This window comes from Strigops habroptila, chromosome 18, assembly GCF_004027225.2.
Source record: "Strigops habroptila isolate Jane chromosome 18, bStrHab1.2.pri, whole genome shotgun sequence".
Classification (NCBI taxonomy): Eukaryota; Metazoa; Chordata; class Aves; order Psittaciformes; family Psittacidae; genus Strigops; species Strigops habroptila.
Genome location: NC_044294.2, coordinates 3,680,870 through 3,705,671, shown reverse-complemented (window position 1 = coordinate 3,705,671; position 24,802 = coordinate 3,680,870). Strand labels below are relative to the sequence as shown.

The following is a 24,802-nucleotide window of genomic DNA, read 5'->3' as shown; positions in this document are numbered from 1 at the left end:
AGGAACACAGTAGGGTGGTGTTTGTAAAAGGGGTTTGTAGGCATTCCAGGCTTGGGCATGGACGTTCCACCTCTGCTGCTAGGAAAGCAAGCAGGGCTGGAGCCCAGGCACACACCCATTCTCATTCCCACCTGGGCAGGGCTCCTCTGCCCCAGTGCTGAAGGTGGTTACAGGAAGGAAGCGGCGCGTCTTCAGTGGCTGCTGCTTTTGGCTGCACTGAAGCAGGTACCTTCACCCGGGCAGCACTCCTGTAAAATGTCATCCAGCCTGAAGAGATGAACCAAGGGCTTCTTCCCAGGCTGTCGAAAAACCTGTTCAACTCACCGATGTAAAGATAAGAAAATCAGGTCACTACTGAGGTATAAATGAGAGAGACTAAGCGGCTGTGGACTAGCTCATCTCCAAAGTCCCTTCCAACCCAGACCCATTTTGTTATTCCCACTGTTGGGCTGGGAGGCACCTGGAACAGCCCCCAGCTCTCCAGGGAAGAAGTGTAGTGGTTCCTCACGCAGACACGCTGCATCCCAGGCAAAGGAGTCTTTTCCATAGCCAGTGTCTTTACAGGGCTTGGACACTCTCTCCTCCCTCCTGTGGCATAACTGAGCCGTGCTCCTCCAGCATGAGGAGTGCTGACAAATGCCAAGGGAACTTCCAGGAGAAATTCTGTATCCTCCCTGGAAAAAAGAGTCAGTGCACGAGAAAACCATTTTTACTTAAAAATGCCTAAAAGCCCCAGTAGTTGGGTGCTGTGTCCCCTGAACACACACAGAGCCTCCCAAGCAATGCCACTACCAGATCTGGGTGGGGGAGATGGATGAGCAAGAGCCCCAGGCTGCAGCCAGCCACAACTGCTCATTAGCTATTGTACTACAAAGAAAGGTGCTTTCTTCTGACATTTCAGAGCATAGATTAAAGCTCCAGTCCCGCAGCTCGCACCTCTTGGACTGCTTCCTGCTATGCAACTTCAGTCCACATGCAGGCTTGACTCAATCACAGACTGGTTTGGGTTGTAAGGGGCCTAAAATCTCCTCCAGTTCCAATTCCTTGACTCCAAACATTTTCTTAAGCAATATGCACATCTTAAAAATAAAATCCTTTATTGATAATACGAATGTTTAACATGTTTAATGCCATCAGCTATAAAAATGATTAAAGACTTCAGCTTGGTACATTTGGCTTTACAAATTTACAAGTGTTAATGAATTAATACTTAGTGTATACATTTTGCACTTCATTATACTCCATTAGCCAGTGACAAACTGCAACAATGTCTGCTTATAACAGATGTGAGTTATAGAAGAAATATTTAGTTGCTTCCACACAGAATCTACATCAACAGTTAAATACTAACTCTAAATGTCTTACTGAATTAGTTGGATCCATTTTAATATCTTGTGCTTAGTTTCTCTCAGAAGATAGGCTACTAGCAAAAATACATTCTTTTGCACACCCCCTTCCCATATTATATTTTAGAAGAAACAGTACTCAGTGCATTTCCTAATAGACTTCATCATAGTATATCTCTCTCTATAGAGCTATTGATAAAGAAAGGGGATAATACCATTTAGATTAATGTAAAAGCAAACAAACACGTTAAAGCAGTGTATACAAAAGCCTCACGTCTGATGCATGGGCCAAAAATCCATCTGCCCACCAGTTTTTACAATTACTCTCATCCAGAGGAAAAATCTGCTGTGGATACTTAAAAAGTTACAAAAGTAATAAATGTGCTTCCAAAAGAGTCACTGCCCATTGATCTCCAGGCTGCCCTGTCTCCCTCTTGGTAGTGCACAGCCCGTGCCACCAGATTAGGAACAGCAGCACATAATACCACAATTTAAAAGGCTACTAAAAGGTCTGTACAAACTTGTTCTAGTCTAAATACCTGCTAGGCTGTGTGGGAGAGAGCAGCGGGGCCACCTTGGACAACAGCCACTTCAAAGCAGCACTAGAGCTCTGGCATCCTATGAAACGAGACTCAAAGTGAGGAGGAATCCATCAGGCCATGTACAGCAGCACATCCCCTCAGCTGCCGCAGGGATCCTGCCACAGTGAAGGTGGATGTGTTCTGTCTAATTAAATATTGACAAATGACAAGGAGAACGTGTCTGTGGCAGAGGGAAGCCACTGCGATGCTGCTGCAAAGGGAAATGCTGAACATGGAACGACACTGAGCAGCAAGTCCAGCTGCTAAATTTAGGATCAGTTCACACGCAACACCCGAGGTGATTAACTCAGGGTTTGTGCTCAGCCTCTGCCACTGATCTGTGGTGGGTCTGCCTTGTGTTTCTCCCTGCAGTGACTCAGAAAACCAAGCGTGCAGTGCTGCTGAGGCATGGGCAGCACCTCTGCAGGGAGCACGGCACTGCTGGCTGCAAACGTGCCTGCACAGCACTCAGCTGCTTCTCCCCTCTTGGGCCCAAATAATTTCTCACACTCATGATTTGCCTCAACAAATCGATTCCTCGCTAAGTGATTTTTTTTTATCTCAATGAATTGCCTCATTTTCTTCCTATTAGGCAGAACACCAAGAATAGATAAAAGATTTTCCTAATACATCGTGTATTTTGTATGTATGTGTGTGAAGCTACTTACACATATATACATACTCAGTTACACAGCAGTAATGTTTTGGTTCCGTATTTGCAGCCAAGGAAAGCGAGCAAGATCCCATAGATCCTGACTGAGTAAAATCCAGGTCAGCCAGACAAAAATGATAGAGATGAGGAACATTATTGCTTTGTTTCTAGTAGAAGATCCCATGTTACTGTTGCAAAAAAACCTGTATGTTATGGACTAGTGATTTTTTCAAGTAATAGCGAGATCTTTGTCAAGTAATAGCAAGATCCTTTTCTCAGAAGTTCTACACACAACAGTAGAATGCTTGAAGAGCTTGAAAATTCAAGGTGACACACCAGAAACCAGAGTTTAGCCAGTTAAAGCACACAGGCATCTCTGCAGAACGTGTTACAGGAAAGCAAAAAGAACTACATGGACAATGGATACTGACAGAAGAGTAATCTGCATTGCATTACAGCTAAATTTTACCCTAAGAAACCTGTGTGTGCTTCCTCAAACAGCCGTGTCCCAAAGGACAAAGCGTGGCTGGCTGCGTCACCTTGGTGCTCACCTTGCAGGATTCGTAGCACATTTGCTAACTTCTTTTAGCAAATGGAAAGAATTCAAAAGAAAAACAGTGTTGTTTCAACATTCAGGACTCACAGAAGCATTAGTTTCTGCAGCTAGATGGTCCCCCCCTCCTCACCTTCCTCAGAGAATCACATTCATATTGCAGGCTTAGATCAGGCACTTTTTAGATAATGTTCATCTGGAGTAAAAAGTCTGCAAAAGTTATTTCTGCATAATTTAAAGTAGCATTTCAGTCCCATTCGAGGTTGATAGTTAGGTCCCACCACACGATTGTGGTTCTTCTTTATATTTGACTGTTGCCAGGAGACATTTTGAGGCTACTGTATAGCTGTGGTTAAGGTTTCTTCATAAACAAAAATATTTCCCTACCTATTCAAAAAAGAAAAAAAAAATATACTAAATGCTTTATACAGACAGAATCTGCTACTATGGAAATAAATAACATGGAGTGGAAAAACAGTGTCTTAGCTCTAGGATGCTAAGCCATGGAATGTCACATTCACATTTTCTGGAGACTAGCTGCTAGTTGGCAGGAGTATCTCAATGTCTTTGCCATTTGACACTACAGTGTTGTTAGAGCAGCTACTTGCCATGTCCATGGGGGCACCCAGCGAGGATGCTTGGGAAGAGGTTTTGGTTAGAGGAGCAGGAGCAGCAGGTGACTGAGCGAGGCCGGGTTTCTTTGGGGGAATGGGAGGAGGGTTCCCTCTTTCCGCTCTAGGAATGGTCGGCGACTTAATTCCAGGAGACAACGGGCTTAGTGGGCTGGAAACCTTGCCAGGGCTTGGAGAGTGACCAGATTCGTTTTTGGGGCTCACAGCACTTGCCAGGTTTCGATAGTCTGTGCCAAAAGGTGAGCTGTTAGGGGAGACAGGTTTAATAGGTCCCTGCTGGCTGGTAAATCTGGAAAGGACCTGAGTGACTGTATTGCGGGCCAACTGCTTGGCAGCAGAGTTATCTGCTAGAGTAGGAGACAGATCCCGCGACGGTGGGCTCTGCAGACCACTGGCCTGATGGTCCTGTTCAGCTTGAGACTGAAACTTGTGCCGAGCTGCATGGAAACGCTGATTGATCCCCACCTGGTAGGATGACTGGTAACCAGGGCTGCTCGCTGAAGCTCCCACTAAGCGTTTAGTCAAGACTGGTGAGGAGCAGGGAGAAGGTGTAAGAGAGGAGGCAGCTGTGCTGCTGGGAGACAGGGTGATCCCACCAGAAGAGAGCTGGGACATCAGATGCACCGGTGACTCTGTTCTTACAGGAGAACTTCCATTCTCAACTGTGTTTTCTGAGGCTGCACCAGCAGGTTTCTCCTTTTGAACTTGGCCCTCTGGTGCATTTGTCTGCAGTAGCTCACTTCCTGTCTGCACATCTGTATCATAATGACCATTGGATTTTGCATAGGCATGAGTAGGTGTAGTAGGGCTGGGAGATGTGGTGTGCACAGCTTTGCTTGTGCTGGCAGGATTTGGTCGGTCTGTCTGCACACACTCTGTCTGGCAAGCCACAGACTTCACTGGGGGGCCATCAGTTGCAACCCCTCTGGACACCACCGAGGGGCTGGGCTGCAAAGGCTCGGTAGGATTGTGCTCCTGGCAAGAAGCCTCCAGCTCTTTCAGGGCTTTCTTCAGACATTCTACCTCTTCCTTGAGTGCTTTTGTACGGTTTTCTTCTCTGTTCAGCTTGGCTTTCAGCTGTTCTCTTTCAATGTCAAACTCTGAGAGCTGCTTTTCTACTTGTGCTTCCATCTGTAAACCCCGCTTCCTCTTGGATGCCAGTTCCTCTTCCAGTTTACTCACCTTACTCTTCTCTTTTTCCAATTTCAAGCTCAATTCTGCTGTCTTCTGCCCCTCTTCAGCTGCTTTGGCAGTGGCTTTCTTGCACTCCACTACAAGCATGGAAGACAGTTGCTTGTGGCGTGCCCTTTCCTCCTCCAACTGGCTTGACAGCTTCTTCTGTTCCTTTTCAAACTTCTTCACCTGGGATTTTTCAAACTCCAACTGGATGACAAGAACATAAGAAGACTGTAAGGGAACCATGAAACATTCTGAAAGTAAATGAAGTATAATGCCCCAAAATGGAATGGAGTTACTATGTATCTTGGAGAAATTATACAGTAAAAGATGGCAAAGGTTTAGAAAGAGCTTCTTGCCCCAGGTATCTGCAAGAGAGTCTCACACTACTCAGGCTGCAGGTATTAAGAATTATTACTTACTAGTAGTTTTATCATGTATGAAATTCAATTGACCTTTAGTGAGATGTACACCCAGTCTGCCATGCACTGATTGAACAAGCAATCTGGAGCAAAGCTTCCTTCCACCTCATTTACTACTTTGTTAGTTTGCCTTTTAAAGGCATTTAGACTTTAAAATGCTGATGTGTTATGTATGTTTAATAAAGTCTACAGTGCTTGAGTAAGAGAGAACAGTAGCTTAAATATTTATTATCATCTCTGAATAGCACCCCCAGGAGATCTTCCATGAGTTATTCTGAATGCTGAGTACTAGAGAGCCCTATCATTTGTAAGTGCAGGCTTGTTCTTGAGAACTTCTCACATTTCAGGCTGAAGTAACATTTCAATTGCCTATTAATAGCTTTTAGCACTGCTCAGCTACCAAAACACCCCAAAATATTAAGGTTCTTTTTCATATTTTGATATTATAAAAGCTAGGAGTGCCTTACAGAGGGGGGAGGGCCCTACTGCTCCTTCAGCACAAAGGTGCAATTAGACATTGCTACCGAGTTCACCACCCAGGAGCCGGGTTTCCGTGGGTTGGGTAGTTCCAGCTCCCTGAGCATACCTGCTGGGTGAGCCGCTCCCGCTCCTTCTCCAGCATGTAGGTGACATCATCCCCCTCCGCCGTGTCCTGGGCGTGCCGCTGCCGCTCCTCCTCCAGGTCCAGGATCACCTGCCAGGCAAACACCCATCACTGTAATGCCCAGCACACTGACAAGCAGGGAGAGATCGGTGCCTCCGCACACGGTCCAAAGCTACATGGAATGGGAGAGCAACCACTGCAGCCTCAGACATCCCAATTCACCTTGAAAACACATAAACCAGCTTTTGGACAAGTTACAATAGTATACTACTATTTCGTAGAATCGGAGACCGGTTTGGGTTGGAAGGAACCTTAAAGCTCAGCCAGTTCCAACCCCCTGCCACAGGCAGGGACACCTTCCATTAGAGCAGGTTGCCTTGAACACTTGTCAGCCCCTTTAGGAACCGGGAGCTGCTCTAAGGTCTCCCCTTAAGGAGCCTTCTCTTCTCCAGGCTGAACCAGCCCAGCGCTCTCAGCTTGTCTCCAGAGCAGAGCTGCTCCAGCCCTCGCAGCATCTCCGTGGCCTCCTCTGGACTCACTCTAACAATAGTAATATTTGGTACAGCTGAGTCAGTTTGTTAAAGAAGTTAGGAAAACCTTACAATGGATGTATCTTCATTTTATTATTAAACAGCTAAATTGCATGCTTTTCCTCCAGATTGCATCACAGCCTTGAGAAGCCTACTTTCTCTGTCCTCGGTTGTATGATGCCCCATGAGAATCTCCTGGCAGGACCATTAACGTAAACCCCAGCAGAAGCAGAGGCACTGCCCAGGGAACGTGCAGCCCAGGGACACGGGGCACTAACAGTTACCACAAGATGATCCTCACTCTGGTTTCAGCAGTAATTCACACACAGGCTTCCCCCCCAGTTTCTTATAGGGGATTTGAGGACTGCTGTGCGAAGTTTATTTTAAAGAACATTAATTTGTTCTTCCACTTAAGAACAAGATGAGCTCTTGAAAGGAAACTGCTTGCCATAAGGACCCAGTTAAGGAGCTCCTTCAGCTTGCATTCTGAATTACATGAATAATTGAAATTCTATTTAACTCAACAAAAAAGCCAGAATGCAAACTTCCCAAGAGACTGCTGTATCTCACCAACAAAACTCTAGGCTCTCCCAACACAGGCTCACCATGAAGCTTCCCAAATGCTTAAAGATATTTAAATACACAAGGAACATTCTTATGGAAGGAGACATGAAGGACAGAACAGGAAGGGAGAAAAATATCTGATGTTAACAGCATGATTTAGCTCAATACGTGGCTGAAAAGGGAAGCACACAGCCTTGCTGTTGCTTCCAGTGACTTAGAGGACGAACCAAAAGCTGAAGATACCTTCAGCTGCCCACCCTAAGCATAGCATTTGTGATTTAAAAGTCAAGCTAGCTGGTTCCTTATGTCTTAGTAAGGTTTCTACAACAGAAATGCTTCACATAATTCACAGACCTAAAGGAACTTGCTCTGTCTTACCCCCATCAAAACACATTATGGGAAAATAAACTTTAACCCACATGTTGATGAAACAGAGGGTTCAACTTTGAACCTTTTGATTAGAAACAGAATGTGGCTACTTGTCTTTGAGATCTTTGTACATGATTTACTAAGTTTAAATCAAATGAAGAGTGATATACCTGAACAAAAACCAAACCAGGATGGTTTGGCCCAAGTGCAGGCACTAGCCAAAAGTACACCTGGGTCTGACATTGTGAAAGTCAACTTCTAGACACCAGGGTAACAGCACCACCTCACAGCCTGCCATGGGTGCAAGCAAAAACAAAAATGCCAGCTCTTTTTTAAAATGGAAAAGTGGTATGTGAAGACATTGAGATAGAGTGCTGCAATGCAGGTGACTGCAGGGATGCTCCAGGGAGCTCCTCCCAGTTGCAGATTCAAATGATGTACTCTTGGGCAATTATTCTCTGCCCTGGCTACACAGCAGGGACAAGTACTTTAACCATTTTGACTTGTTTAAACATACTGCAGGACAAAACAAACAAAATCATATCACAGAATCCTAGAATAGTTTGGGTTGGAAGAGACCTTAAAGCTCATCCAGTTCCAACCCCCTGCCACGGGCAGGGACACCTTCCACTAGAGCAGGTTGCTCCAAGCCCCTGTGTCCAACCTGGCCTTGAACACTGCCAGGGATGGGGCAGCCACAGCTTCTCTGGGCACCCTGTGCCAGCACCTCAGCACCCTCACAGGGAAGACTTTTTCCTGATATCCAATCTAAACATGTTTGTTTTGTTTCGTTTTGTTTTTTTTTAAAGGCTAACCTGTTACATAAAGAGATTATGTTGTAGCAAGACTCCAAGAAGCAGAGTTCAGTGGACTTCTGCTTTCAGACCTGTGTGTGGCTCTATGTTCCTCCAGTAAACTACAGCACACCAGAGGAGCAAACCTCTGTGGAAGTAGCATCTGACATGTCAAGTAAGCACTTCACTGATGTCAACGTATGTTAAAGCTATATAAGAAGAATAATAAATGCTTTATTAAAGAGGTCAAACAGCATGAAAAATAGTTATACTTTTTAGGAAAGCATAAGGAGGTGCACTCTTGGCACCAGCTCTTCGATTATCCCCGAGAACAAGTCACAAGCAGAACAGTGATATGTTTGCTGAGAATTTAATCTTCTAGAGACCTTTAGGTAAACTTTTTGGTAAGCACTATACCCCTCAGTTGTGAATGAGCTTGTTCCCTTTTGTGTGTCCTAACAAAACCATCTTGCATACATTTCAAATTTTGGAATTACAATTAATAAGCTTACCAGCTGCATTGTATTGAGTGAGAAGTTTAAACAAAGGTGCAAAGTTCTTTCAGTTACCAAAACTCAAGGCATTTCATATGGTTACTTCAGCAAAAATAATTATCAAAATGCAACTATTAACTTCTGCACATCTTATTAGAAGCAAAACCTACCTTTCTGTGTCTGCTTTCTGCAGCAGCTAGTTGGGATAACATTCTTTCCTGCATATTCTTGCAATGTTTCATCACCACTTTCAAAATGGATAAGGGATTGGAGCATACTGGTTGCTTTTCCCCATGATTTCCCTCTTTCAGGGTCTCAAAATCTCTCTGCAAAGCCATTAATGGATCACTGATGTTGTACTTCCCATAGCGTTCTTCAATGAACGTGTCTCTATGCTGGGCCTGCAATACAAAAACAAATTTGCATTTCAATATACTTACAACAGAAAACTAGTTAAAGAAGAGAGTACTTTGTAGGTAATATTCTTCTTCCTAAATTTTCCACTTCGAGATAGAGATCTTCACACAGTATGATTCATATCCTGTTATCTGCTGTAAGAATGAGAGTATTCAGATAGGAAAACACCCAGGCGTGTCACAGTAAAGGTCTCTGGTTAACAGACAGGACAGTAAATCTCAAGTCAAACCGGTCAATCAATGCACTCAACACTCAACAGCAGTGCAGTCCCTGCCACCTTGGTCAACTCCTGCTCTCCATGTAAGATACTGAAGCCTTGGAAAGCTTTGCAAAACCCACTTGCATTTCCACAGCTGGAACACAAACAAGTGCACACTCTTCACAGGCAGCCTGAAACAAACCTGAGGGAGGTTATATGAGGCATGTGCTCAATTAGTTTCTCACTGTCCCTCCAGTGTTCCAAAAGAACAGTGTCTTTGAAGCAAGTGGCCCCAGTCAAGCTAGAAACAAAGGAAAATCTTGCTTGAAAACACAGCTTCTCCATGATATAGCCAGTCTAACATCCTCATACCGCAGCTACCTGCTATGTCCATGATTACATTCCACAACTGTGAGAAAGGAAATAAGGAAAGTAATCCTTGCTCAACAAACGGTTTAATCATTTACGGCTGTATCAGTGGAAGAGCAGTTGGGCCATTTCCTTGACTGTCACCATCAAAGACTTTCATGTTGAGCAGTTAGAGTTCTATTCTCGCAATAGCCTATAAATCTGTGAATTGTTAATAAAATCCTTAATGTCCTCATCCAGACTAAACAAAGTGTAGTTTCTCAAGAGGGAAGATAGGAATGATTAGGATTCTTTTGGTGACATGTAAGAATTAAGGAATATCACATGTACTAGGCTTTACATATACAGCATTTAGAATCAGCCATTCCAGCTGGAAATCTGTTTGTCAGGATACCAATAGCCTTACCCTACTGAGTGACTACTGTGAATTTCTAAACAACAAAATTTCATAAACACAGATATTAAAATATTATCTACATGTTTACCACCATGATAAGAAACCATATGAAAATAGATATCCATGCAACAAAAGATATAAGAGGGAAAACTAGATTCAAGAGAGCCCTCAGAGCTGATCTATCTTGGCTCCAAGAAATGTAAGCATTAATTTCCACTGAAACAATTACAGGTTACATGCCCAGCATCTGTGAAAGCCTGTGACAGCATTTTGCTCCAGTATGTATCACCCACAGCGCAACCCCGAGCCCAGCAAAGCTGCTGCACCCTACCAGGAAAGAATATCATCCACAGCTAAGGCTTAAATCTGATTCTACTTGATTCATTACAGTCATGGTAATCAAGCTTTACGAGATAATTTATACCTTTTCTTTTCTAGATTTCATGATTATGGAGACCTAATAGCAGCCTTCCAGTGCCTGAAGGGGCTGACAAGGAAGCTGGTGAGGGGCTTTGGACAAGGGGGCATATGGCTTTAACCTGACAGAGCGGAGATTGAGATGAGTCTGAGGCAGAAGCTCTTCCCTGTGAGGGTGCTGAGGCGCTGGCACAGGGTGCCCAGAGAAGCTGTGGCTGCCCCATCCCTGGCAGTGTTCAAGGCCAGGTCGGACACAGGGGCTTGGAGCAACCTGCTCTAGTGGAAGGTGTCCCTGCCCACGGCAGGGGGTTGGAACTGGATGAGATTTTAAACCATTCTGTGGTTCTATGAAACGCAAGAGTGAACCCTATTACCTTTAACCAAAGCATGCCATCACCTTTAACGTAGTTAAAGCATACAATAGTATGTGTAATTAGCAAAGCACCGTGTGACCTACAGAGGAAAGCTGCAACACTAAAAGCTGCTCTTTTCTTGACAGAGAATGTGTATGACATGTTTTTGCTTCCAGTCTGCTCCGAGCAAATGCTGCACGTTCTTGGGTGTGCTTTGGCTTTCTGTGTACACACTGCTCACATCTGAGCACCCTCAGAAGCATTGACAGAGTTCAGCCATTCCAAATTAAGCACAGCAGCTTTTCAGAGCTGGTGACGGGTTCTTAGCACAAGCTCCACAAAACCCTGACTCTGCTGATGCTGTGAAATGGCATTCAGCTGTCGCAGAGTGGAAAACAAGGATCTGCCTTGAATGCAGAGTGAAAGCGTGCCAGCCCCGCTGCGTGCTTCCTCAGAAAGCCTTTCACCTAACGAGAACAGCAAACTGTCACCCATTTCTCATGGGATTGCCTGAGGACATCTTTTAGCTAGGAAAGACTGAGTCTGACTAAAATGAAGCCTGTATTTATTGGAATGGCTGTTTTCTGATGTCCCAGTATCAAAGGCAAACACTTCCCTTAAGCATACAAGAGCAATTGTGATGCTCTAAACACCACCCCACACACCAGTTGGTACAGAGATACTGAAACAGAAAAGCAAACTGCTGTAATTGAGCTGTATAGGTCACAGGACTGATAGATAAGCAATGAAGCTTTGCTTTACTCAAACAGCTGCTGAGATTTGTGCTGGTCCTGCCTATAAGATGCAACCACATGATTAGCATGAAAAAAGAAAATATAGAAGTCAATCTCTGTTCTCAAAGGGAAAAGTCTGTGGGTTCCCTTAACAAGTGACATAAACCTGAAACAAATTACTTTGCTTTCCATATCGCCTCCAGAATAAAACCCAGTTAAAGCCATTTGTCCTATGGTATTGGTTTGGAGTTCTATTTTAACCCTTGCAGCAAGCAAATACAGAGGAACAACTCACACTCAGAAACACCCCTCCCTCTTTATCAGGAATATCTACCAGGAATGGTGGATACCTTTGATCAGAGCTTAAGATATTGTTCTAACTTTACATTGAAAAAAAAAAAAAAAGAAGAGGAAGGAAAAGCTCAGCCCTGGAAATGGGAGGGCAGCCCTGGATAATGAGCCACCCTGGTTTAATGAATCACAGGAAAAACTGCAGTCTTGTTTTGGTTTTCTTTGAGGGGCAGGAATCTTCAGTTATTCTGAAAAAGCTACAAAAATGACTCAACCAGACCTCACTAGAAGCATGCAGGGAATTTTGGAGTGACCCACGCATTAAAGTCTGTAAATACAAAATGGGATATTCAACCAGCTGGCCTAACTGCTGTGACAGATGAGCTGCTCTTCCCTTAAACCCAATGCACTCTGCAGCTGGTGACTCCAGAGCCCCACAGAAACATAAGAGAAACCCATCAGGAGGACACCAGTGCTGTAACAGCGCAACCAAAGAGGGGGACATTTGAAAAGTTTACTTCTAGGCAAGTTCTTACTAATAAAACCCCAAAGAACTGGGATTAAAGTCACACCCTACCTATAACCTCTGAGCTTTTGCAATACTGAAGGTGGAACATAAGCCCTGTTTTCCCTCTGCTCCTCACAGCACTGGGCTCTGAACTCTGTTGAATTTAGTGGGGTGGTTTATTTCCTGTCTGGGAAAGAACAAGAAGTTCTTCGTTGCTACTTTGAGCAATTAAGTATTTTCCTGACCTAGCATGACAAACAGATGAGACTGTCCTAACATTCACAGCTTTCTCAAGTCCAGCTATTCTTCTTCAGCAGCCAGCAGAGTATAAACACTTCATTAAAAATTGTTTAGACTAGGAAGAGCCTTAAACAGGTCACCCTACACTGACCACATCCAGCTGACAAAACCAAACCCAGTGCTTTGGCATTTATGCCACCATGCACTAGGGCACATAATCTGCATGTTATTTCATACAGGTACTGAACTGTCACACACGAATGACTTCTCTAGGGCTTCTGCTCCTCACAGAGGCAACTCTTCAGCTAAGCTTCTACTGTCGCTGGAGGTCATGTACAAACATCTCCAACAGTTTTGACTGTGTCCTGTCTGAACTGAAATTCACTCTTAAATCCAGTTTTTGCTCAACTTTCAAAACAGCAGCAGCTTGATGATGGAAGAGAAACATTCTATTAGTGAGCCCAAAGTGTGTGTGGGGGAATCAGATTCCAGTATCAACCTATTAAACACATATATCCGCAGGAAATCAAGCTTCAATAGTGAGGAAATAAGGTTACAAAAAGCATTGTTAACCTAGAAGTGGAAAATTTAATCTGGAAAACCAGAGATGACAGACATACTTAAAACCATTAACTGTGCTTTGAAAGAAGATGAAATCTTCTGCAATCAGAAGATGCTCCAATTTAGTACCTCCACCTCTATCATCTCAAATAGGAGTTTCCTACCAAAACATTCAAACTCCAAAAGTAACTAAACAGACTACTCAGCAATTCTGAAGACTATTAAATTGCCCTCCCCCAACAGGAAAAAAGATAATATTTAAGCTTGTGCTGCTCTTAAAAAAAGGAAGCAGCTACGCACGCTAACTGCTCTTAAAAATAAAACTCCTGATGATCAGAAGAATTAGGCATACGCTGAGGGGACTACTTGGAACTGGCTGGCTTTGAGCTCAGGCTGGGGTAATGGATCACTGCTAGTCCTTCTGAACAGAGATAATTCTGATTTTATGGAGCAGAAGCAATACCTGACAACTGCAGAGATGTTTCCTGTGCAGGCTGGCAGAGCAAAAGCTTTGCTTTGTTAGGGAAAACCTACTGTTTCCTCCTGGGATTTCCAGCCTGTTTTGGCATGAGAGTTTCTCAACCTATCTGTGCAATTTTGGTTTTTTAATAAAAGATTTCCTTGTTTATGTGACAGCATTTTCTCTCTGCTTTCAATCATCTTTACAACTTGTTTTACTGGGGAATTTCCAAGACTTGTTTCAAGTATATTTTTGGTCACAAAGTCGAGTGTTACTTTTGCCTGCAGTTTTAGAGTTTAGCTTTCAAGCCTTGGCACAACACAAACACACTGTTATTAACTGCAGCTACTGTGTATGCAGCTCTCCAGCAAGAATTTGCACAGAAGTTCCTCCTTTATGTTGCAGAGAGTGGTATAATCTTTAAATAGCTTCTTACTGCCTTGAACTTCCTTATTAGCTTCTCTCCCCAGAGACAGATATTGGGAATAAAGACAAGCTGAGGTCACAGCAATCGCTGAGCGAGAAGGGAAATGGGGGTGGGGACCACTTGCTTTGCACAGAAATAAATGTCAAAAAGCTGGAGTGGGATTCTGAGTCTTCCTGTAGCTCCAGCTCTGAAGCAAAGCCTAGCAGAGAGCCACAGAGCAGAAATTACATCGCTTGAATGCAGTATGTGTCTTAATTGCCATCATTATATCAAGCGAACAAACCAGATAAACGAGAGCTACCCAGCTTTGCCCACATCAGACCTGTTATCAGCTTGGAAAAACGTTAAGAAGCTTTCTTAGGATATGTCAAGCAGCACAAAACTGTGATTTCTTTCCCTAGGAACTTGTGGTTCGTAGCACAGACAGTACACATCCCAGTAAAAGCCTGGTCACGCATAGCTCCAGCATACTGGTGATGATAGTCCAATGACTGCAGTGTGCTCACTTTGGTCACCATTAAAACAGGGAACCTGATGACACCCTGACAGCTGAAATTTAGAGCTGGAGTCATTCCCACACCTCTCTGCTCCTCTTTCAGCACCTACCTGTGAGAAGGTGAAGAGAATCAGCCTTCCAAAGGACACTGGCTGCTTCAATCAAGAAATAGACCAAAACCTCCCCAAACTTGCAAGAGAATCCGTAAGAAAAGCCTGCATTCCAAGAGGACAGCACCCATGGGAACACTGCTACATCTAAGCTGCTTTGTAAGTGATGCAAAAGCCCATTTTGCCCCATCTGTGAAAGATTTACTAGCATCTGCAGCAAGGTTTTATATTACTGAACTTTTTTATTTAAACAAGAGGTAGACTTAGCTTTTTGAAACTGCACTGTAAACTTGATTTCTAAACCCACTGACAGACGACCACTTAATTTTGCAAAGCATTAACAGTGCTTTATAGAGTGAATCACTGAATTCAGAAGCAAAGCAATGAATACCAGCTCCCAGTCATTAATGCAAAAGAGACAGTTTCTGTTCCAGTGTAAATTGCCTAAGGCCTTATTAACATCAAAGAATGAGCCAGAAAGCTGTTTCCTGTTTTCCAAAAGTAAACAGAACTTCATTTCTAATGTATGGAAAGTTCTGCTTTAAAGAACAGGGGCAGGGAACAAAGTACTCTAACATAGCAATAGAGACCCATTTAAATATCGAATTGTTTCCAGTCACGGTGTGCTATTTTAGAAGACTAACCTGTGGTTCACACATGCAATCCCTTCCACATGGCAATGAGGACTGAGAATCAGCCCTCAGTATTATGCAACTCTCTGACAGCATCTGTTTTTCCTGGATGATTTAAATACAAATATAGCTACAGGAAAAGGAGCACAATAAGAAATGAGACTTAAGGTCTGTTCTGAGGGGAACATTGAGATTTATGTAGTGGACAGGAAGATACTTTCAGGCAAAAAGAAAAAAAAGCACAGCTTTTTCTCAAAGAGATTTTAAAATTGAGGAAGCAAATTGAAGCACTAGAAAAGAATAGTCTGAATACAGTAAATTTGTTAATTTAATCCTTTATGCTGGTACCTCATGATGCAGTTTGAAATGGATGTTAAAAGCCAAGAGCAGGTCTACTGTGAAAGCGGAGGGAGAGATGACGGTCCCCATCCTCAACACCCGCCTCTCAATTAAACACAGTACACAAGGGAAAAAGTAAACCACAGAAAAAAACCCCAACAGTGAAGGACAGAAGTCAGCAAAGGGCAAGCCATAATATACCAGAGGCATCAGTTCGAGGTAACCTAACAACTACTCTTGATAATATGAATCTGAGCACCAGACAAACCAACCTCAGGAATTTAAACCTTTTATGCCAGCATGAAGAGGAGGGTGCAAAGAAATGCTCACGGAGAATGCAACAAGGAAGAAAGGGTGAAGATTTGGAGAGGGGAGGTGAAGAGAAGAGAGGAAAGTGAAGAAGCAAATGAAGCAAGCTCTGGAAAGCCTGGCACAGAAGCTTGATTTTGACACGGTGAGAAGCAGGGCCAGCACCAGCCAACAAGTGGCCTAATATCATGACGGAGAAGTAAACTATTTTAGGCTTTGTCATTTGCACACATGGATTCTCACTGCTAAATGCCAGATGCTAAATGTTTTTCTCTAAGCACGCAGGAATATCAGTTATTGCAGACTGTGCAATAATCGCATTATAAGTTTACAAATGAAGGTACTCCCTATCTGCAGGGGCTTGTTCTTTTCTATAATGTACCAAAGCATCTCCCTCAAACACCCAGAGAGCTCGGAAGCATTTAAATCTGAATTAGAAGTCAAATTAGCCCATGAAGAGCAATGCATTTTTCTTTACTATATGAGAAGTAAACAGGCAGATAAAACTCTGACTTTTAACCACTGACATCTATGTGTCTAATGTAACTGCTGGAGAAAAACACCATCATGGTTTAAGATCATGTAATCCTCTAACAAAGTTCAGGTTTCACTCCACCTCTAACATACACATGCAACCACCAAGCCTCAAAGGAGTCCAGCTGCAGAGGCAGAACAGACTGTTCATAACGCTCAAGGAAGAGAAATAGCAGCAAGACCACTGTCAATTCCTGTGTGTGGAACAGCCAATGCTTCCACCAGATGGATGTTTCAACTCCTCCCAGTGCAAGTCCAATCCATGCAAGTCAAACTAAATGCTCTCTGAGTTTCAATCTTTATTTCAGTCTTAGAAGGCTTTTTCTTCAGGGCTGCATTTTTATATGTATCAAAACATGAGCAAACAGATCAGTGAAGTGGGTTTTCCTTTAATTAGTCACACACAATAAAACTATTCCAGCCAGTGAAGCACTTGTAAAGCTGTTACCACAGTTACTATCAGTAAACAAAAAGAAAAGCACAGCCAGGCCATGAGCCAGCTTTTACTGCCCTTTCCTACTACCTTCAGCTTTCTTCATGTTCTTCAGGTGAAACTCTACAGCATATCCCTTCCAGAAGAAGATGAATATAGCACTAACCTTTGATTAGCTTGGTATTTTATACTGCATAATTATCAAGCATAGGTTACAATTTCATTTAATTTCTTCTCAGTTATGAGTACTTGACAAATTAAGTCAAAGGGTATTCTAACTACGTTAGTCTCCTCATGCAAGAGGGAACTGCAGGTTAAATTTCAACAGGAAAGAGAATTGCTTTATGCTACTGGAAGGTACACAATAACAAGCCGTTGGAATGGAGCTGCTGCATTCCTTCCCACCTCTCTGCTCCATTACATGCATTTCATACTGCAATATGAAAGTGATGCTTGCTTTGCTAACATGTTCTGACCACACAGAATTAGAAGACTGATTTCAGGACAGAGGAGAACTTTGCAAGTCTGTTCCAAGAGAGGAGCTGAGCCTTCCACACCACCAATAGCCAATAGCTTTGAGAGGGTAAGGATATTCCTCCAAAAATAAAAAGATTGTCTAAATGCAAAACCAATTAACAATAAATATATAAGAATCCTGGCTGTTCTGGAGGAGGACCTCCCTCCACCCACCCAAAGGTGGTTGTATTTGGAATCAGGCAAGAAGAGTTTCTGTTTTAAGAAGCCCTCCTTGCTAAAGGAAAACAAAACCATCAGAGAAAGCCTGATGGAGCTTTTACACTTCTTGCAACCACAGAAACACTTGGTTCTTTATCAGGAAGGATGAAAGCACATGCATAATGCTGTATTTCAACACTGAAACGCTTCTTGTAGCCAGCTTCCAATAATGAATTCCAAGACATAGACTAATACACAGCATTTATTATCTAATACTACTGATATTAAGGTGGGATTCTGAACCAGTAATAAATCTCTGCCTCTGAACTTCACCTGGATCCAAGCGCTCTGCAGAACCTGTAGTAGTACTGTTGTCATTTTTGTCTCTTATCGCAGTACTTAAAACATACCTTTAAGGCTTCTATGACAAGATCTCTTGCTTCCAGTTCTCCCTCAAGAATGCTAAACAGCGTCAGTAGTTCTGGTTTGCTGAGTTTTTCCAGATTCATCCTGAAAACCTGAAATAAAAGGAACACAGTTCATTCGGTATTTTTTTGTACATTGAAATCAGTATTCTAAGCTATGACACATCATCTCCATTTAACTTCAGCTTCCCTTTTTTCAGATGCAGATTGCCCTGAGGGGAAAGGGGACGATACACAAGGCAATTATTTTCTCTTCAGCTTCCAAAACCAGTTGTAGAAGATGCATTTTTCCCCTTTTCCCAAGGGGTCCTGAACATATGCACACCCAGCTGGTGTAGGCAGAGTGTACGGGCTAACACGACAGTGTAATATTCACCAAGAAGTAGCCAAAGTTAACAGGGGAGGGAAAAACACAGGTATTTAAAAGCCATACTACTGTAGACTACACATCTGGATCTCACAGCTGTAAACATCACTGAAATGAGACTGAGGAGCTGTGACAAATGCAGTCTAAACTGGGCCACCTACACAAACTTAATGGTGATGTTAACATTTCAGTGCTACGATGCATTCCCTAGGAATGCCATTAGGAATGGAACAGGCCCAGACCACTTTACAAAAATCAATGCCACGGAAAAACCACACATTTAATTACTATTCTTTCAATATCACCATAATTTATTAAATATAATTTTACTGTCCACATCAAAGATTCATCACCTGCACTGCACATACAAAAAGCTCATTTTTCCCCTGCATCTTTACTGATACACTTAAGACTAATAATAAGCCTTTTTATTTTAACATTATTTTAACAAAGGAAGGAATTTCACAGATTAAATCCTTGTCTCTGATGCAAACATCCCCATTGATATAGTCTTGTGCTTTGCACAACAATCAGTTACACTTTTCTCAGTCCAAGTCACATCCACCTTTTGCCATTCCTTGTATCAATCAGAAAATGCTACAGCACAAAGCTAACCAGAGACACCAAGCTCCACCAGCAAGTGATAAAGGGTTAACTTAACCTTTACTGAAGAAGTCTATCCAGCTAAAGCATTCAGCTGAACTCTAATTTTTCTGAAGTCACTGCTACTTTACAACTGATTTGCATAACTGTGTCTTGGAGAATTACGCACAAATGCAAGTTCTGTCTTGTTTATGCCAAAGCAGTTTTCCAGTTGCTGGGAATGGAAAGTTCTGCTGACAGAGAGGAGTAGGCAGCCTTCACACAGCAAGAGAAAATAGAAATCTGCTGTGTACCTGCTCTGCTAAGCACGCAGGTTTCTCATCATGCAATCCCAGTCTTGCTTCACGCAGTGTTTTACATTAAATTCCATACAGCAGTAAGGTTTCTTACAGACTTTTTGGGCTTTTCCTACCATTGGCATTAGCTGCTCAAGGGAACTTCAGTGGAAGTGACCATGACTGACTGGGGCATTGCGGCTGTTCCAATTCCACTGGACATTGTGGACCTGTGAGCATTGCATTTACACTCTCTACTGCAGCGCCATTAATGTATGTTCAAGAGGAAAATACACAGAGTGTTTGGAAAACCTGTTCATATCCCTCCCTGCATTTCTGCATCCAGCTCTGGGGCAACAACATAAACAGGATGTGGACCTGTTGAAGTGAGTCCAGAGGAGGCCATGGAGCAGTTCTGCTTTAGAGACAGGCTGAGAGAGCTGGGCTTTTTCAGCCTGGAGAAGAAAAGGCTCCAGGGAGACCTTAGAGCAGCTCCTAGAGCCTAAAGGCACTACAAGAAACCTGGAGTGGGGCTTTTTAGTAGTGGCAGGACAAGGAAGAAGCTCCGCAGGGAGCCTGGCTAGCCAAGATCGCATGGAAGGAGCGTGATTTATACCTTGCTCATCTTGTACAAAAAGCGAGAGAGTACAACAGAAGCAGCAAATTAATGTCAAAACATAAATGAGCAGACAAGCAGGGCACAGATTTTAGCCTCTGATATTTACCATGCTTATGTTGGTACATTAAGTCCAAGCTGCACCACTTCCCTGGGCAGGTTCTAAACCTAGAACATCTGACTGTGTGCTCAGGACATGCACAGCTTCATTTCAAAACCACCTCAGTCCTTGCTCAGACTAAATCCACAGGTGCTCAGACTAAATCAGTACTGATGGGAAATAGCAACAACATTTTTTGCCAGATACTCATCAAGTTATGTTAGTTTTGTGGCGTTGTGAACCAGAACTAAAAAGGAGAAGTTTTTTGGGGGATCTTAAAACAAAGTGTATCATCTATCTACACTACCCCAGACAGTACATTTTGAACGTGGACTTCCAACGGGACCACGTCCGTGCTTTTCTCTTACACAGAGATGACATGGAAATGTGCAGCTGCATCTCTCCCTTAGCTACCAGACAGCACACTCTTAAAGCGAGGACAGCTACCAACTGAAGTTTGGTCTTTTAAAGCTATTAGTCTGGCCAGTAATCGTTTCTATTCTGTATTCTAAATACTCTGATTGTGACTTGTCTTCACCATGTTATAGAAATAAGCCATACTATTTTTACCATGCCTCTATGGCTATAGTCTTTAATCAGCTTAATAACATAAACAAGCCCTGTTCCTAAAGTATATGGGTAAAAATACTTACAGAAATAAAGAGCAGGAGTCAGTTTGCACCATAATCATTTATACAACAACAACAGGTAACATTAAAGGTATATAAGTGGTACAACCTCAGCTTCCTTATGTGCAACCTGACCTTGAACTGCTCTGTTCGCATAAGTTATCCTGTGCTGCTGAGGCAACAAGCTGGGAGCAAATGCTACAAATAAAGTCACAGCCCCACAAAACCACCGCTAAACTGCACTTGCATCCTGCACTGATTTACAGGGAACTTCTTAAAGCCTAGGAGCACACAGGCAGATACCTGTGACAATCCCAGGCACTCCCTTTCAAGGGCCACTCCATACCTGGGAGCTGAGAAGTGGAAAAAAGCTCTATTCATTTTACCAGAACAAGAAGCCTCTCTGGGTCAAAGCGCTAATGAGCACGTATTCGAGTTCCTCCTCCCCTATCCAAATCTGAATCCTTCCCCAGCCCTCCAGCGTCACAGGCTCCTGAGCTGACCTTTCCAAGGCTGCTTCCCGCTTACACGTCCCTGTGCCTTCCCTTGTCCTACTTTTAATAAAAGATCACATCAACCCTATTTAATTACCCAGTTCTCCCCTCAGGAACAGTCCCATTCTGCCAAACTGACCTGTACTCATGAGCTGGGGAACCTGAGCCATTATTTCCAAACCTTTAAGCAAGGGATAGAGTTTCACAGCATTAGAAACAAGATGCAGGAACACCCAGGGCATATAACCCCTTTACATCCAGCACGATATGCTGACGAGTCCCATCACACAGATCACAAACCGCAAGGATCTCATTATTTAGTCTAATGGTATAAATATTTTCCCTGAGCCTGAGATATGCCACCATTTTTGGACAATAAGCAAAAGTTCAGAGAATAAACAAAGATAGTTACTTACTGCTTGCCTAAAGGCTCCTTTCAGCTGTGCTATGGAGCATTAAAGAGTCTCCTCGGCAGACCCATTCCTACCCTTGAAATAGATGAAACTCTTCTTTTAGAAAGTTATTTCCCAGTATTTAACTGAAAATAAATATCAAGACCAGTTTAAGCATACGCACAACCACACCAGCTAACAAACCAGGGTAAGTTATCTCTGGCATGTGCCACTTCAGGAATGAGAGATAAGCTCCAACAGCAGCTCCTCCATGCACTGAATCGTGCTATGATGATGATGATGAAACCATCAGAGGTTCCATCTCGCTTGGGCTCACGAGCACAAACCAAGTCAACCAATGTTGCCAGCACAAGAGAACTTCACCCACTGCCTTCAGCAAAGGTTTGAGTTGCTGCACAGTGACCGAAGAGCAGCCAGAGCACAGAGGGATTGTCAAGGGGAAGCTTCAAGATACTCTGCAAGCTCTTGGCTCAAAACTCTTCTACTTTTATTAAAAATACCATGAAGAATGCAGCTTGTCATTCCCTTTTCTGCAGAGGGAGGGTATTTCCTTTCCTTTCACAAGCCACAGTTCTAGCTACACTAGTGCAACAATGCCTCTATGTTTATAATCCTGAATCAGCATCATTTATTTTTTTCATGTCCTTAAAGAGGTACTGGTATTTTCCAGGAGCCTGCATGGGCAGTCACACAATCACATTCATACGAGAGCCTAAATTACTAGTTTGAAAACTCCTGATAGACAAGTTTTTAAAAGCGCTGCTGCACCTATAGCGCGATGTTTGAGTCGTTAAGGTAATTACACACTGTGTTTGTATAATAAAGAACCTAACACACACTTTATAATTGCACATCCACAATGCTCCCTGGCGTTACATCAGAACTGCAGAGAACTGGGTTAACGTGAGCAGTGTTTAAATCCCCCGCCTCTACCTTGGAGCTGAAAGGAGAAGGGACATCTACCCCCCAAAATCCTCCTCCCCTCATTATTTCTTTAAGTACTACTCATGGTACAAATACATAAAATTCCCATTCCAAGGGTTGCTGGAGCCCCAGGACAAGCACTGCAGCCCCTCGCGACTGGGGTAAAGCCACCACCGCGGCCTCCGACCCCCGAAGCCGGTCAGTGTCCGGGACGGGGCAGCCGCTCCGGGTCACACCGGGTCACCGGGCTCCTCCAGTCGCCACGGGGAGAAGCCGCTGCCCGATACTGGCTCCCCGCGCCCTCCGGACCCAGGCACCTGCGCCCGCCGTCCCGGGCTGGGATGTCAGGGCCATACCAGGGCTGCGCTCGGTCGGTGCCTCCCGAGCCGCGACGGGTACGACGGCGGCGAACAAAGACAAACGCCACACTGGAGCTCGGCGCGTCCCCCTGGCCTCATTCGCGCCGGGGGCCGCGGCAGGGTAAGGCCACGGGTCCCGGGGCAGGCTCGGGGGCATCAATCGACCCCAAGCTTCGCTCCCCCTCGCCCACGGCAGCGCCCACCGGGCCGGGCCCGGCCCCGGGCAGCGGCGACGCCAAGCTCCGGGTAACGCCCCCCCCAGTCCCTACGTTTGTCCGGCCTCCGCAAGCCCGGTACCCTCCGCCCCGCCGCAGCTCCCTCCGCCCAGGTCCCGGCCGCAGCCGCCCCCGCCCGCAGCAAGGCTCGGCTCGGCCCCGCCGCCCCCCCTCTCAGCCCCCGCTGGCCGGGCCGCCCCGCACCTGCCGCGGCCCACCCGCAGGAGCAAAGGCAGCGCCAGGCCGGACCGGGCCCGGCCGCACGGAGCGGGACCCCGCGGACCACCCGACCGCTCCCCACCACCGACCTGACCCCGCGCCGCCGCCACTACCGTGCCGCTCCGCTCCCCATCCAGCCGTCCCGCCCCTTCGCGCCCGCCCGCTGAGGGACGGCGCGGCCACCAATCAGAAACGCCGCCGGGCGCGCCCGCGGGCCAATCCGCCGCCTGGAAGGTGAGGAGAGGGCGTGGGCCGGCCGGCGGCGGCAGCCGCAGCCAATCAGGCGGCGGAACCGGGGCGAGGAGGGCGGGGCAGCGGCTGAAAATCCCTTTTGTTCGCGGCGGCGGCAGCGGAGAGAGCGGGCGGCCGTGATTGGCGCGTCACTTCCGCCGCGGGCGGGCGGGGCGGTGGCTCCGGGAGCCGCCCTGTGGTGACGGCTGTCGGCCCTGGCGAGCGGGACCCACGGCGGAGCCCGGAGAGGGGCGGTGCCGAGCCCCGCCACTGGCACAGGCCGGGCTGGAGGGGGCTCTCGGCCCGGGGTCAGCCGCTCTCCTTCGCATAAGCGCTGAGCCCCGCTCCCCTCACGCCTCCCGGGCCTTCTCTGCTCAGGCGGCCTGGCCTGACTTTGTCATCGCTCCCAGGACCGAGTGTCTGCCCCATGGTGTTCTATAACGCCGCTGTTTCATGGTGCAGGAGCGTTGCAGTACGTGCTGCTTCACAGCGTGACTCGCCCGGGCAGGCCAGCGGTGCAGGCGCGTTACGTGTGTGTGTCACAACTTCCCTCTGATGATCCTCCCGAGCGCGGGCTGTCACGGGCACCGTCCAAAGCTCAGCGTGTTTACATTGAGTTACCTGCTGTTCCCTGAGGAAAGAGCCCAGAAGATGCTGGAGACTGTTGCTGGAGGAAGTGTCGCCCATGGGTGCCTCAGCCAGAGCGGGGCTGGCTGCTGCTGGGGAGGGCAGTGGGGTTTCTAGGTGTGGACCTGCTTCCCCAGCAGTCTGCTAAGCCGATGTGGCACCTAGAATGAGAATTAACCCCTTCTGTAGGCAACATGGTAAATCCTTCCAACCCTGACCTTCCTGCAAGATGTGCTCAGCATTGCTGACATGCTCGGTTCCAAAGAGCTGAACACAGTTTTTCATGGCCTTTCCCTTTGTTTGGAGTCTGACTGGGGGGATCACAGGACTTGCGCTATCGAATGGTGGCATGTGCTGTGGAACCAGCAGGAACCGGAGTAGAAATTTCTGCATCCGCTCCAAAAAGTAGCATCACTTTATGCCAGCCATAAATCTCACCTTTAACCATGGCAGTCTCCTGTTTAATATGTTCAGAAGATGGTTTTGTCTAGACAGGGTTGTCTGAGCGTTATTTCCCAGCCTTGATATTTTCCCTTCCCTTGTACCTTTTGAAGTGCAGGGAAGGCAGTCCAAGGCTGCCGGGGACGGGGCATGGTGGGTGCCTGCAGCCTTGGGGCAAGCGGGCGGGCTGGGAATCCCGGCCTCGGGAACCCCGGGTGGCCATGGGAACCGCGTCCCGGCCGGCGG

General features: G+C 45.4%; 1 protein-coding gene across 5 annotated transcripts; it reads right to left on the bottom strand.

Moving 5' to 3' along the window:
• Positions 1–1,074: 1,074 nt before the first annotated feature.
• Positions 1,075–23,406, bottom strand: CTTNBP2NL (CTTNBP2 N-terminal like). Of its 5 annotated transcripts, none has more exons than XM_030473469.1 (5): positions 23,347–23,406; positions 18,029–18,136; positions 8,888–9,118; positions 5,949–6,056; positions 1,075–5,147 (listed from the first exon to the last, which is right to left on the bottom strand). In XM_030473469.1, the coding sequence occupies exons 2-5, from the start codon at positions 18,125–18,127 to the stop codon at positions 3,666–3,668; spliced, it is 1,920 nt and encodes a 639-aa protein (XP_030329329.1). In that variant the 5' UTR covers positions 18,128–18,136; positions 23,347–23,406; the 3' UTR covers positions 1,075–3,665. The 5 variants fall into 5 exon arrangements, with proteins under 5 accessions (XP_030329329.1, XP_030329330.1, XP_030329331.1 ...); XM_030473470.2 differs by having other exon boundaries at positions 23,371–23,396; XM_030473471.2 differs by having other exon boundaries at positions 23,243–23,353.
• Between the last annotated feature and the right edge of the window lie 1,396 nt (positions 23,407–24,802).